Here is a 15,231-nt window from a genome sequence, read left to right as displayed (position 1 = left end):
TTTTAAAATGCACTTACTGCACGATAAGGGGAATGCTCGATTACATCTTTTATTAAAGTGTCAGATCTACAAATCGAAAGATAGGAGTAAGTATAGATGTGATTTTTTTCATGAACATTTTCAGTGTCTTCACCTTGGAAGAAAATGGAGATAAATACAGGTAATGTTAAGACTGCCATAAGCTCTCACTTGGCTATCTGTGCTGGAGTAGCTTTGCTTCATTTCTTTCACTTGTTTCCTTTTAAAATGCTTAAAATATTTTACTCCAAACACAGGGCATCAACTCTTCATGATACCTAATAAAACTAGTAATTTTCAAAACAAGACTGCCAGATCGTCTCTTTTCAACAGTAAACTTTTTAAACAGGTTTCCCAGTGTCCTCTGCATTTCCATGTATTCATTTAGCAGATGGTTTTGTCCAAAGCAGCATACAATTACATAGATTTTTTTTAACATACATTTCAAGATGCAGAAGCTGCAGATAACACTGCACCACAAAACAGTCTTAAGTGCCAAGGTGTTTGCACACTTCTATGGCATTTCAGTACTGCTTAATAAACATAAGAATTATCTCAAAATTTCCAGAAAAAGTAGGATCATTGATCTTGATTAAAAAAATTAAAAACCTTGATATGACTGCAAGCACAGAGCACTCACTGGAATGCTAAACGCCACACGATCTCCTTACACAGGAGCTGGGTTGTCCAGTATCTTCTGGATGTAGCTGCGGACGATGCAGTGCAGCTGCCCAGAGGTGGCAGAAAAGATCTCCTTGGCCAGGGCCCTGGTCTTCTCCGAGCCGCTCCACATGGCTCGATACAAGGGCAGCGTGTACTTCTGCTTTCCCTGCGAGACAGCCGGAGAATTCATGGCAACGAAATAAAACAGTACCTGTGAGTGTCCGGAGAGCTGCAGGACTAAGTGCTGGAACCACCTTCAGCTCCAGCAATGTTAACCCAGAGGGTGGGAAAACATGCTCCTTTTCCACAACTGCATTCACACGCCATCTTTCAGGACGTGTGAATGCAGGACATACAGAGCCTCCTCAACCTACTTTGCGTTTTGCGTTTTACGTTATGTAGTTACTATTCTTACTGTTTCTTGAAAGAAGCCGAAGTATCGGCTTCAATGGCTTTGGTGGGCAGCTTGTTAACACTTACACAACCCTTTGCTCTGCAGGAAGTGCCTTCTGTTCTCACTTTTAAACACACTGTCACAGTTTCCACCTCTGCCCCCCAATTTGTTTTTCACTTTTGATTCTAAAGAAGGCTACTGGGCTGATTTTGTCACTGTGTTGGAGGACTTTGAATACTTGAATGAGGTCCCCTTGTAGTGTTCTCTGTTCAAGACTAAAAATGTTCAGCTCCTTCAGACTGGCAGTGTATGCCCCCAGTGGAGGCCTGCTGTCATGCCAATGGATCAGGTATTCACTGTACTTATTAAACCTGATCAGTCAGACCACTCTAACCAGCCTCCCTTTGGTCCGGAAGGAGAAACTACGTCACTGCAGGAGCTGAGAGTCCTGCACGGTTTGTGAAGTGATTCACTATCAATGCGCGTCACCGTGACCCCTGACCTGGCAGCTGAGGAAAGCCCTGACGTGCTGGAAGCCGGGCTCGTACTGGTTCTTCAGGACGACCTGGGCCCAGCGCAGGCGCAGCTCGGCATTGTGGGACCCCACGATGTGCGGATACTGCTGGGCAAACCTCTCGAGGTGACCTGACCACAGACAGAGCGAGAGAGCCAGAGAGGTCAGTATCCGACGTCCTCCAGGAGTTGCAAACTCCCAGAAGACACATGGAGAACCGGATCATGAGCATCCAAGAGGAAAGGGGGGAGAGATGAAAGAGACAATCTGTAATCTAATAACAACTGTACTGACATCTATACCTACCTACCAAGGCAAAAGTCCAGGACACTACAGCTCCCAGAATCCCTCACAGAGCCAGTAAAATAAACGCATATCCCACATCCCATTTGTACAGCCACACTGTAGCCCCCTGTCTAAACTGGGCACCTCCAACCCTGAGCACTAGTCAGCCCCATGGGACTAGACTTCATAGGACACACTTCAGATACCATGTGAAACTTCCGCAGTCCTCAAGGAACACAAAACTGGCAATCACTCACCAGTTTATTTACTCAAGTTATTACAACATCACTCACTTTCAGATCACTTTCATTCACTGCAAAAACATTGTCAGTTTGCTTGGAATTACTGAAGATTAAGCGGGAAATATCTGGCCTCAGAGGCAGGGTGCCAAGACATACATCTGTAGAGGAACAAGTCTGAAGAGGACTCCACAGTCTCCAATCTGCAGTCTCAATTTCCTGTCAGACAGTCACTAGGCCCATTAATGCCACTTTGAAAAGATTAATGATAACAATACTATGCAGAATTTCTGAACAAACAAGTAATAGTTTCAAACGAAACACGCCAATACTCCTTCTCCTTCTAATGTCTCCTTCTAATGAGTCTGAATATTTAACAATAATAAACGATTTTAGCTATTGTAAATTCTTGAAAAAGTATGTGAAACACTGACTAGCCTTCTCTTTAGTGCTGTATGTTGCGAGACATCCTTCCTTGTGAATGGAAAAATCTCTAGTTGTGCAAAATAATTTAAACACCTTTGGCGGTACGTGGCTCAAGTCTGCCATTTAGTGGTGAACGGTAATATCACACCAGTGCCTTTAACGGAGAAAGACCAGACTTGTGATGAGAATGTGTCCCTCCTCAAGGACTCCCCATTCCAGTTTCAGTGGATGACAAGGTGAATCTGTGCTGGTGGAAAGAGCATGACAAGTGCAGGTTCTCACCAGTGGGCAGTGGAGATTTCTCCAGGACCTTATCCAGGAAGTAGACAGTCTGGTAGGTCCTCCAAGGCACCGGGTCAATGGCAGCGATGGCTACCACATCCAGCTGCTCCACTGCCCACAGTGCTGCCAGGCTCTTCGCTGGCTTCATAAGGCTCTGACCGGGCGACAGGTCGGGCAGGTAGGGTGGCCAGCCGGGCACGTTCAGCCAGCGGTCAAACTCCAGCCCTGCAGACACAGCCGGTGGAGAAGACAGGACACATCACCACCTCTTAACAGTAATAATAATTCCTTACACAGACATCATACTTTTCTGGACACTCCACTCAAAGCACTTTACAGGTCATGGGGACTCCCCTCCACCACCACCACCACCACCACCAGTGTGCAGCCCCACCTGGATGATGTGACAGCAGCCATCGTGTCCAGTACCCTCACCACACACCAGCTATCAGTGGGGAGGAGAACAGAGTGATGACACCAGTTCAGAGAGGGGGATTATTAGGAGGCCATGACTGGTAAAGACCAATGGGAAATTTGGCCAGGACATTGGGGTAACACCCCTACTCTTTTCGAGAAACACCCTGGGATTTTTAATGACCACAGGGAGTCGGGACATCGGTTTTACATCTCATCTGAAGGACGGCGCCTTTCTACAGTACAGTGTCCCCGTCACTATACTGGGGCATTAGGACCCACACAGACTGTGTCTTGTTTCCTCTACTATCTTTCCAGCCATGTGTTTAGACAGTTCTGATGGGAGTGAAGGGCGAACATGATAGCTGCAAATCTCACATCTCGGGTCGCAACCGAGCGCAGCATCCAGTTGGCCTGAGCAACACAAGCGCCAAGCTGCAGGCCCAGCTCCACTCCTAGTGACTGACTGTTCGACGAGCAAAGCTGGAAAAATGTCGCCCATCAGGAGCAGGACTGTTTCCTGTAACCACAAGCGACAGAAACCTCAAAAAATAAAACTGCTCAACACAAAGAAATGCGCTGCCTGCAAAGGTGCTGGCTTCTGTGTGGCTCGTGATTATCTGATGGCAGTTTTCCAAAAACACGGAAAACGGGAGCAAAGGGGCACTTGGCGGGAGAAAACGATGCCTTGATGACTTGACCAGATGACCCCACACATCAGCCGCGGGGTCAGCGAAGGGGCTCAGGTTTTTGACAGGCTGGCTGGATTGGAATCCTGTAATGGCCAGAGAGGAGAGGGCAGGCCGGTTCCGTTATCGAGCACCCTGCTCCCTCGAAGGAGAACCCTACCTTCGATCCGGTGGACGTCCTTCTCCTTCAGGTCTGGGAAGTACTCCAGGTAAAACTCCAGGGTGTCCTCGGCCACCACACTGCAGAACTTGAACTTGTCCACGTAGGCCTAGAGAGAAAACATACACTAGTGCTATACTCTCAGCACCGGTACCTAAGGGCAGGGCTGGACAGGGGGGCAAAGGTCATCTGGCCATCAGCTGCTAACCCTCAAGGACTGGAGCTGCTCACCACTTCGGTCTTGACTGAAGCCACTCCACATCTGCATACACTTCCCCCATCACCTGCCCTAAACCACTGGTCCCAGTGTACCCTTCATGGGCTGACTGAACCCAGTTCTCCCAGCTCTTCAGGTGATGGTGCATTAAAGAGAGCAGGGAATCCCACTAACACCCCCATTTCAGATTTTCATAAAGTACATGGATAAAAAAAGCCCAATGAGCCTGATCTCATGCTGACAACAGTGCTCTTCCACTCTGAGGGACAGGAATCGGGAGTGAAACTGGAGACCAGCATGACCCAGGATGGCTGGGGGGGGGGTGGGGTAGGGGGGTTCCTGGATTATATTACCAAGTGCACTGAGGGGTGACAGGACAGAAGAGCGAGTACTAGGCTGCGATCAGCATTTGGAATCGTTTCTGCCAAATCCTGCTCCTTAAGGGTGTAGAGATTCACAGCCGTGCGTCTGACTGTGTGGCTTCTGCACAGCCTGCTGACAGTCAAGCTCCGGCACCTCTTCTTATTAAAGAGTCTGTGAAGGTCTACATCCTCCCCCCCCCCACCAACAGGACGATTCCCACGCAAGGGGAGCGATGACACCGACCCTGAGGAAAGAATCGAAGCGGCTCTGGTCCCCGGTCAGGTGGGCCAGGTAGGAGACGAAGCAGAAGCCCTTCTCGTAGGGGGTCTCGTTGTAGGTCTCATCGGGGTCCACGCCTGTGGCGGGGGCAGACAGATGAGGATCGGTTCAGGGTGTGGTAATGCAGAACCATCCAGCTCTTTGTTGTGCTACTGTCGAGCGGACGGAGAAACAGCGAGCAGGTCAGGCTCTTAGTTTAAATAAAGATAATGAAAGGGTTAAAACGAACCGTCTCCTCTGAATATTCTTTATTTGCAGGGTGGTAACAGTTTATTTGCTCTGAATAATATTTAACATGTAAAATTTGTCAATTGTATAAAACCCTCAGTTTCTTACACTATAAGATTCCTTATATGTGACGTTTGAGTTTCCTAATTATCTAGGAACATGTGTAAAATTAATCTTAAGTAACGGCACATCTGGTAATGTTAATTCTCAAGTGACGTGTGCAACCTTTGATTCAGTTACAAATAAGAGGTCGTATTAGAAGAGGTTATTTAATTTCGCCTGTAATACGGAGTCACTTCTGCTCTTAGTTTAAATAAACAAAGATAACAAACGGATTAAAACTAATGGCCTGCTCTCAATGGCTATCCCATGCTTGTAGTCGCTGGGACCTGCAGGGCACCGAGGGCGAGCTTTATCAGGTCGGCTTAAGCGAACATCACGCCCCACCCCACAGCCGAAAACGAGCAGCCGCCTTTCAATTCAATCGCCCCGGCTTTCCCAAGGTGCTCCGACAGCCGCGCGGCGCACAGGAGCGGGCCGAGCTGACCTGGCTCGATCTTGACCCTCAGCTTGTTGAGCGGGTGCTGCTGTCCGGTGTTGTCCATGTGCTGGTGCAGCAGGGCCCTGCCGGTGGCCGCCTCCAGGCAGGTGTAGGCCTCCCCTGGGGAAGGGAGAAGGAGAGTCAGGCGGCACAAGCAGGGCCCCCAAATGACATTCAGCAAAAGTGATCTGTTCACAGGATACCGCTTTTGCAGCTTGAAGGATGAAAAAAAAACAACATTTTCCAGATATATAATTTAACTTAGTATATAATAGATTTTTCCCCTCTGGCACTTACCAATCATGTATATAGCACTTTTCTGGACACTCCACTCAAAGCGCTTTACAGGTAATGGGGACTCCCCTCCACCACCACCAGTGTGCAGCCCCACCTGGATGATGCAACGGCAGCCATAGTGCACCACAACGCTCACCACACATCAGCTATCAGTGGAGAGGAGAACGGAGTGATGAAGCCAGTTCAGAGATGGGGATTATTAGGAGGCCATGATTGGTAAGGGCCAATGGGAAATTTGGCCAGGACGCCAGGGTTACACCTCTGCTCTTTTTGAGAAACACCCTGGGATTTGTAATGACCACAGAGAGTCAGGACCTCAGTTTTATGTCTTATCTGAAGGACGGCACCTGTTTACAGTATAGTGTTCCCATCACTATACTGGGGGATTAGGACCCACATGGCCCGCAGGGTGAGTGCCCCCTGCTGGCCCCACTAACACCTCTTCCAGCAGCAACCTTAGTTTTTCCCAGGAGGTCTCCCATCCAGACACAGACCAGGCTCACACCTGCTGAGCTTCAGTGGGCTGCCATTTGTGAGCTGCAGGTTGATATGGCTGCTGGTTATGGCCATCATGTCCTGGCTTACCGAAGATCTCCTTGCAGACGCGCCGCTGGGCGTACATGGTGAAGCCCTCGTTGAGCCAGAAGTCGCCCCAGTTGGCGTTGGTGACGAGGTTGCCGAACCAGCTGTGGCAGATCTCGTGCACGATGACGTCGGCCAGCGAGCGGTCCCCAGCCAGCAGGCAGGGCGTGACGAAGGTCAGGCAGGGGTTCTCCATGCCGCCGAAGGGGAAGGAGGGGGGCATGAACAGCACGTCGTACCTGAGAGGTAACAGCACGCAGGTTTGAGCTCCCCATCACCATCCTTCGTGCCTCCTTCAGGCGTGCAGAAGTTCAACTGCACTTCTCACGCACCACGAACAGAACTGCCAGGCTGCGGCCGTGACACAGTCCTGATTTTTGTGTTTTGGGGGCGAACAGAAAACCTTCTCTCTAAACGGTTTGTGTATTACCAGCCCCTCTCAAAGATGTTAATGTTAAGGTGGTACCTCCTGCAATCCTGACTCCAGAAGCTCTAGCTCATCTCTAATTTAGTCAAGGCCTGGAACAGGGATCTCTGGGTTTAACCCCAGCTGAGCTGCCCCGTTACGCAGCCGGTCTGATCCAGGACAGTCCAGTTCTGGCCCAGTTCTGGTCCTGGAGGGTTGGCATTTCTGCAGATCTTCAAGGTCTCTTTAAAGCAGCAGCTCTTGAAGAGCAGGGAGCTGCTGTTAAACTGGTCCAGTTAAGCCAATAACAAGGCGACTGGAATTGTAACAGCCGAGACAGAATGGAAATCTGCAGATTCACTGTCCCTCCAGGACCAGGATAAGCCAGCACTGGTGTAATTAACCCCATACAGTAATCCTTCGTTATTCAATCTTAATATGTTCCTCAAAAATTGCTTGGAGCAAGAAACCTCTTATAAACAGAAATTCAATTCCCATTAATTCTGGATTTATATAAAAAAAATTGTACAGCAGTTGCTCGTATAGCAAGGAACTACTGTACTTGTAATCTTTTTTTACCAGGCTCTGGCAGTCATTCATAACGATAACATTTTATTTTTATACAATCCAATGGTTTACTGATCCTGTTAGTCATTAACTACGTACGGGCCTGGAACAGAGTGCATCTGAAAGCGCTCTGGCTGGGCAGAACGGCCTCAGGGAAGTGACCACGTTCTGAGCGAAGAGGCCTGTCTCTCGCCGTCAGGCTGTGCGAGCCCACTACTGCCAAGCAGGTCACAGGAAGAGCCCAACCCTGGCAGTGTTGTGCCCTGTCGGGTTTTTTAAAACGGTGGTTTGGAGGAAGCTGGCTGATGCAATGACCTCATCACCCTAAATTAATTTCTGCGCCTGGAGCACCGGGATCCTGATGTAAATGGCTCTGAAGCAGCAGTTTTGAAAACAAATTATATTCACGTGTCTTAATATAGATTAGTTAAACACAGCTGCACACACACGCCTCCAGAAATACAACCTGGACTGACCAACTACCGTCCTTGAGTGCCAGACTCCTTTTATTTTTAAATGAACTTTTAGATTCAGACCTAGAAAAGACAGGACATTTTTCCAGATAATTGACTCCGAGAACTGCAAACAGAGGTCGAATCCTGACCAGGGGACCCCGCAGTCCCTCAGGCCTGGAGGTATGTTTGACCCCCCCCCACAGTAGCGGGGCTACTCACCTGCCCCACACGTAGGGCCCGAACAGCTTCTCCCCCACAGCCAGGAACTCCTCGATCACACCGTCGAACTCCTGCTGGGCCGCCGGCAACAGGCAGGGCTCGGTCCACACCCGCGTCCTGCAGGGAGGGACAGAGGTACAGTGGACAGCCGGCAGGACAAGCAGCTCCACTACGAATTATTGGACCCTTCCAATATCCGTAATCTTATTTCAACCTCACCTGGTGCACAGTGAGGTCAATATTAACACACAGGCTGGCCTTTCTCCACAAAGCACACTAAATGGAGACTACAATCCTATTAACGCTTCAGTTGAGTGACTCCACTCTTCGGCTGGACTGGACAGGGTTCAGCAATCTGCCATAATCTCAGCACTTACGACTGGAGAAGAAGAGTCTGCATGTCAAGGTCCTTCACATGAACAGAGTTTTCTCCTGACAGGTGATGTGTGGTCCCATCAGCACCCCCGGCCAAATCTCCTGGAAAGTGCCGTTCCAACCTTCAACCCCAGTACTCTCACTGCAACCCCACACGGAGATGATCCTGCTGGATCGCGGGCACGTGAGCGGACTGCACCCATTTTAAAACCTTGTGGGACGCAAGCCGAGTCAAACCTGTCTTTGTTTCTGCAGAGGTTACAACATTTTAACCTGTGGGTGTTGCTAATTTTTTGGCCAGTGAGTGTATTTACTGTAAGTGGTGGGTCAGGGATCGGTGTACAAATTGAGATACCTGGTGAATGCAAGAAGATATTCATGTTACATTACATCTCGGCACTGATCTTAGTTGGACCCAATAAGCAAAAAACACCTTCTGTTGCATTTTAAAAAAGAAAAAATCTTACAACTTTGTTCTCTACACTTGACATGATTTTGTGTAGTACTTTGAGATCAGGTTGTTAAAACTTACTTTGTAAATGGGAAAAAAAGTCTGAGCCTGTGACGATCAAACAGAACAAGCCAATGTTTGCTGAAAAAAAATGACTGACACTGTGTAGTCTCCACTCAGGTGGTTTGTTTTTAAATCTGACTTCAGATCCTCTTGAATGTGGGCAGCATGTTTGAAGAATGAAGATTGATAACTAACGTACGCAGCAGTTTCCTTGTGCAAGGGCTTTGGCACTGATAAGAAGGCTCAAGGATCAAGCGAGCTGGCACTCGCCGCTTGTGAAGAGGCCGAGCTCAAAGTGTTCCCAGAAGAATCCAGGTTGATTCTCTCCTGGCGGCAGACAGGAGCCCCTCAAACGCAGCCCGACGAGGAACAGGCCCTTGCAAGTTTTCAAAGCAAAGTTTGTTTTCAAAGGTGATCTGAATGAGGTGCAGACAATTAGAAAATAGTTTCAAACCCACATGCCTCAGGCCTGACTTTATTGCAAATCATTATCTGTATTCTGGAGGTCAGTGCAGGGGATCACAATCTAGAGGATACCAAGGTGCTTCTTGAGGTTGAATCACATTGGATTTTGATTCTGTGCCGTGCTTATTTTGCAGTTTTGCATGGCTGCAGTAATGGCATGCCGACGTCTCACGGCATTTGAAAGTTTCTCATGAAGAAACTCTAGAGGCTGAGATTAACCATTTAACAACGAGCATGAGATTTACAGCACAGGATTACAAATATGGTCTTCAACCACAAGTAGAGTTCTGCTGGAAGAACCTCAATCCGTAGATATTACTGTTGAAGCCAATGGGAAAGGTGAGCATTACCCCTGTATAACCCACATTACGTAGAGATCTTCACTGTCATGGAGGATCTGGTCATGGAAGTGACAGCATGAACACAGGGAAATGAAAAACGGAACTTAATCTGCTCATTTCATCAGTACAGAGGCGTTGCAGCAGAGCTGGTCCTAAAGAAGGCAATAAAGGACTTCAGGTCTTCCTTCTTCCACAGCTCTGAGCTAACACTTACCTCCACTGGATTTTTATGCATCAAAACACACAAGCCAGATGGTCAGAGCTGTGCAGCTGTGGCCTGGAGCCAAGAAGTTTAAAACTGCCCCAGGAAGGAAAATCCAGCTGTTCAGCACCACTGTAGGGGGCGCCGTGGACCAAGCTGGGGTGCGACTGTACAGGTAAGGTGCTGGAGCCCTGCAGCAGAAATGCAGAGCTGTTCCTGCTGCCACCTGTATCCATGCGTCTACGCTACAGGATGTGGCTTGCTACAGCGACCTCGTTCAAGCATTCAAACACCTCCAAGGCCCTGGCAAAGACAATCCAGGGGAGTGCTACAGAATCAGTGAGTTGCCTCTTTACACAAAGGGCTGTGGGAGAGTGGAACAAGCTCCCGAGCCATGTCTGTGAAGCTTCCGGGAACTGCTGGAGGAGATCCTGGGAAAGATTAGCTACTGACTACCCATAGGGTAGCTGCTGCAGGTTGCCTGTCCCCCAGTTGGGCTCACCTGGGGCCCACCTGGGCTGACACCAGCTCCCCCACAGCCAAAGCCACCAGGTAGGATGGGATGGGCTGCTCCATGGTGAACAGGAAGACGTTGTCGGCCTTGCGGTGCTGCCAGGTGGTGGCGCTCATCACTGCAGTGAACCCCTCTGGGACCTGTGTGCAGCAGGGACACAAGGCCACAGGGGTCAGATGCAAACAGAGAGGCTGTCCCCAGGATTTGACACCCTGCTGGGCTACACAGATCTGAGGCAGCACGGGCAGCACTTGCTGCTGGAGAACTGAAAGGATCTTCCAGCAGCACAGCAGGTTTCTTAGTGCTTTTCAATCTCCCATTTGTTAAAGGTCTTCATAAGGACAAAAAAGCCCAACAATGTAATAATAATTTGATGCATCAAGTGCATTTAAAGTGGACCACAGGAAGCGCATCTTTACACCAAGGGTGGTGTGAGTGTGCAACAAGCTACGCAACCATGTAGTTTTGCTCTGTAAACCTCGGTACTCTAGTTTCTCTTAAGAAACAGTTGGATGAGGTCCTCCAGTTAGGACAGGAGGCACTTCTGTACACAAAGGGTGGAGGGAGTGGTGAACAAGCTGCACAACCATGTGGTGTTGAAGTTAAAAATGACTGGGCGAGATCCTCAGATCAATAAGCAAAAGGGGCAGGAGGGCTGGATGTCCTCCTCGTCCGCAGTCTTTCCTGTTTTGTGTTCCCCTGATGGGACAGTGAAGACGAGGCTGGGGCCCCCAAGCCCTGCTGTGAGGCAGCCCACCCCTGCAGGGGGGGGTGCGGCTGGGGGGCATCGCCGCTGGCTCACCTTGATGGAGGCAGAGTACGTGCTCTTTACCGCCGGCGTGTCGCAGCAGGGGAAGAAGGACCGGTTGAGCACGGCCTGGCCTTGCGTGAAGACGAAGGGCTTCGTCCTGCCCGCCGTCTGCTCGGGCTCCAGCCAGCACACCTGCAGCGGCGGAGGGGGGAGAGAGACAGGCGGAGCCTTGAGAGACGGGGCCGCGAGCAGACCGGTACCTGCACCGCGGCCGAGAGGGGGCTCCTCCCCAGCGGCCTGTGGAAGCCTGGGAACAGGCTCCGGTTGAGCACCGGGAAACCAGAGGCGTACGGGAAAGGCCGCCGCCGCTGCGCAGTCTGGCCAGGCTCCAGCTCGAGCCAAGACAGCTGGACAGCAACCGGTGAGACTCCCACTGCGGCACAGGCCGATCCAGTCCAGGTTTTATGAGCTCCAAGGACTGGATATTACCCAGCCTGTGAACTTGTGTCAACATACAGAAATGGGCGTGTGAAGTTGAAGAGAAATAAACCTTTACCAGGAAAACGAGACGCTTTCTTGAAGCAGGGCCAGCACAGTGCCAAGCGCCTATGAAATTTTTAGGGCCTACGAAGGAGGGAAACACTAGTGACTAACGAAAAACAAGCTGAAACAACACGCTTGCGATCAACTCGAGGTGCTCAAAATCAATATTCATACATGATCTAGCGGCTGTTCTAGAAACTAGGAGTCGCTCCATCAATCATTAGAATAGTTTAAAGTGCAGCATGTCAATTGACGCAATTCAATTAGCTTTTACCCCTCTTTTCACACATTTCAGAGGGAAAGTGCCTAGGGCCTACGAACGTCCAAAATCCGGCACTGGGAATGACTGAACAGACATGACAATGCCAATTCACTGTGCAGACTGACACTTGTCATCAGCAGGGTGTCTGAGATACATGCTTTGCACCAAGTTGGAGATGCTGTCTTGTGGGATTCAAACTTACACTCTCACAGCCTGTTCATTGGTCTCAGTCTCAGATGCGTTGCATTATCCAACCTCATCCCACAGATGTTCACTGGGGCTCAAGCCTAGTAAGTAGGATACGTTCATGGGAACGGTAGCAAGTGAGATCCCAAGATCGGATCAGCGTAGTGTCGTCAATCACTGCAACTAGACACACCTGTCAAGAGCATCTCAGTCAGACCTCCCTTCTGCAGATCAGCACCACGCTCCCTGGTCACCGCCAGAGTGGTCTCCACCACACCTTGGTCAGTAAAGAGCAGTGGGGAGTCCGCCTTACTCCAACACACCAATGACTGGAAAAGACTGCTGTCATGATAAGTGGGGGACACTGGTTCCTTTCTGTGTTTCTTAAGTCTTAAGTCTTGAGAAACAGAATTTAACAGGTTAAATCACCTCATTTCCTGTAGCCAATCAACTCTCTGATTCACACAGCAATTTAGCGATTGTGCCACAATGATACACCTGATCGAGTCACGATCGACCAATTAAAACAATGTTACCAAACTTGCAGCTCATAATCCCAAACAGGTCCAACCAGAGAGACATCCGGGGAGCGAAATAAATTGATTTTGGTTCCCAATATTTCTTTAAATATGTTAGTGGGGAAAAAAAGTATTTTTAACACAAATGTCAGCAGAACTTATTTTATAAGTTTGGAAGTCACATATTCAGGACTGAACTTCTATATACTGTACAGACATACAGACGTCTGAAACCGCAGGCAGGATTTACGTTTCCAGAAATCACGAGGACTTTTTCTTTAGCAAAAAACGAAACAGAAACAGGCTTTTCGTACTAAAGAAAACTAAAAACAGCCAACAAACTCAGTAAAAGAGCATTGAAACTAGAGAGCGACTCACGGACACTTCAAGACAGCAGGACTTGTGGACTGATATCGATCTGAACACCTGAGTGAACGCTGACGCACACAAATTCTACTGAATTGTGTAAATCTCGTTAATGATAAAACTCCGTACGAGAACCTGGACTAAATCTGTTGCTTTACAGTAAAAGAAACAGTGATATCTCCCACACATCAGACTGCTGTCACAAACCCACTAATACCGCGGAGTGGTCTGGGACTAATGAGATCAATCACTTTACTCAAACCTGCTACAACACCGTTTAAACTTGAACCACAAGCACTAGTTTGGGAGTCCAGCCCAAATCCTTCATATTGATTCTCGCTCTCTCTCATTTGTCCGCTATAGGCATCCTCTACTCTCCCCCTGGTTTGTAAAACTGATGTATCCTTACCCCTGGTCCATCGGTCGCGCAGTACTTGATCGCGACCTGAAACTCATCCTCGCTTTTCCAAGGGTTGGGAAATCTCAGCACCAGCGTGGTGCCGTAGCTGGTGAATCCTCGCGTCTCGAACTGCGCCGCGGTCCACTCCGTGCCGCCGACCCCGAGGAAGGACACCTCCTGCAGCCTCAGGGACGGGTGGACGTCCAGGCGCAACTCGCTCTGGGAATCCCGCAGGCATCTCACTTGCAGCGTCTCGGTTCCCCGCAACTGCCTCTGCTCGAAATCCACCTCCAAGTCCAGGTGGAAGTGCTTAATGCGGAAGTGCCGGTAGCTGGAGTCGCTGGCCACGTCTTCCGCCCGGTCCGAGTGCAGCGAGAGCGACTCTTCCATCTCCCTGAGCTTGACTACGCAAGGAGCTGCTATCCTGCAACACCGTGCCCTCCCTGATGACCGGGTCTGGAGCAGGCTGTGCAGGCGAGAGTGACAACACGTGACGACCAGCCTCTTGCTGACGCCTGCATCCCCGGATAGGTACCGTATTTACGCACCCGAGCCTCGGGGCGCACGCAGTAAATTCAGATTAAATTGAAAAATTAAGACCTCAGCACAGTAAGAACTGATAGAATTGCCCCAGGTTGTGCACTTCCTTATATTCATTGTAATATTCAGCAATTGTGCCACCGGTCACCCAAATATTATCCTGATCTATCCCTGCCACAGCATTCCGGTGCGTGTATGTACATTCAGACGATCCCACCGCCGCCAAACTCACATAATTTCAACGACCCTTTAACGATACTGAATAATATTTTTATATTGTTTATGTTATTAACTTAGACGACTAAAGTTTGTCCCGAAGAGCTACAATACGTCAGTTTTTATAGGACAGACCAGGCGTTTAGGTGTTTAGACTTTGTAATGGTATATTGGCGTGCAGTACACGCTTAGCGCCCTCGTCCGGTGCAGTGTTATAATACACCCTCGCTAGTTTCTCTTTTTATGTGCTTATTGGCTCCCGTTAAGTCTGATACTAAATACCCTAATGGCTTGGAGTTCTTTTTTTATTAAATAGTGGAAGCCTATAAAGATTTTCCATGTTCTCCTTTGACACTGCTATAGTTCGAAGGTCGGATAGTTGTAAAAGTGATGATCCTATGGCAGGCGTACTGGGACGGATAAACTGTGACGGAAAATAGGGTACAACGACAAACAAGATTGCAGACAGATCCCTGCTTTCAGAAGCGCTTTTCCCGCCATATCTAATTAATTTAAACTTAATCAAAAACAAAAGATTACACCTGAAAATTGCTACGGTAACTTCGTACCTGCAGTGTGACAAAACCGTTTTGAGTAAGGCGGTCCAGCACTCAAACACCATTTGCCCATTTAACTGAATTTTAGCGTTGCAATTCTAATACTGATAGAATTAATATCTGTGAACATGGCGTTCCTGTGAAGACTGCCAGCGAACTGCCATTTAATTTCCTTTGTTACCAATACGCAACCTGGATTACCAATTCCTGCAGTTTAAAAACCACGAGGTCAAATAACTCCAA

General features: G+C 48.9%; 1 protein-coding gene across 2 annotated transcripts; it reads right to left on the bottom strand.

Annotated features, from left to right (window-relative positions):
* Window positions 1-33: 33 nt before the first annotated feature.
* Window positions 34-14,170, bottom strand: rnpep (arginyl aminopeptidase (aminopeptidase B)). Of its 2 annotated transcripts, XM_088921000.1 has the most exons (12): window positions 13,685-14,168; window positions 11,452-11,592; window positions 10,638-10,789; window positions 8,239-8,355; window positions 6,595-6,830; window positions 5,719-5,832; window positions 4,908-5,020; window positions 4,085-4,193; window positions 2,822-3,046; window positions 1,578-1,720; window positions 659-847; window positions 34-133 (listed from the first exon to the last, which is right to left on the bottom strand). In XM_088921000.1, the coding sequence occupies exons 1-11, from the start codon at window positions 14,063-14,065 to the stop codon at window positions 686-688; spliced, it is 1,893 nt and encodes a 630-aa protein (XP_088777126.1). In that variant the 5' UTR covers window positions 14,066-14,168; the 3' UTR covers window positions 34-133; window positions 659-685. The 2 variants fall into 2 exon arrangements, with proteins under 2 accessions (XP_088777126.1, XP_088777127.1); XM_088921001.1 differs by having other exon boundaries at window positions 34-847; window positions 13,685-14,170.
* Between the last annotated feature and the right edge of the window lie 1,061 nt (window positions 14,171-15,231).

This window comes from Atractosteus spatula, chromosome 7 (assembly GCF_055471065.1).
Source record: "Atractosteus spatula isolate fAtrSpa1 chromosome 7, fAtrSpa1.hap1, whole genome shotgun sequence".
Taxonomy (NCBI): Eukaryota; Metazoa; Chordata; class Actinopteri; order Semionotiformes; family Lepisosteidae; genus Atractosteus; species Atractosteus spatula.
This window is presented reverse-complemented; position numbering and strand designations above follow the sequence as displayed.

What these genes read in the sequence shown, in the direction of transcription:
- rnpep (XM_088921001.1), bottom strand. Translation starts at nt 14,065, where the DNA reads ATGGAAGAGTCGCTCTCGCTGCACTCGGACCGGGCGGAAGACGTGGCC. An exon ending in GGGCCCTACGTGTGGGGCAG is followed by an intron (nt 6,831 to 8,238) that starts GTGAGTAGCCCC and finishes GTTACCTCTCAG; the next exon opens with GTACGACGTGCTGTTCATGC. An exon ending in GGACGTCCACCGGATCGAAG is followed by an intron (nt 3,047 to 4,084) that starts GTAGGGTTCTCC and finishes CTGTGTCTGCAG; the next exon opens with GGCTGGAGTTTGACCGCTGG.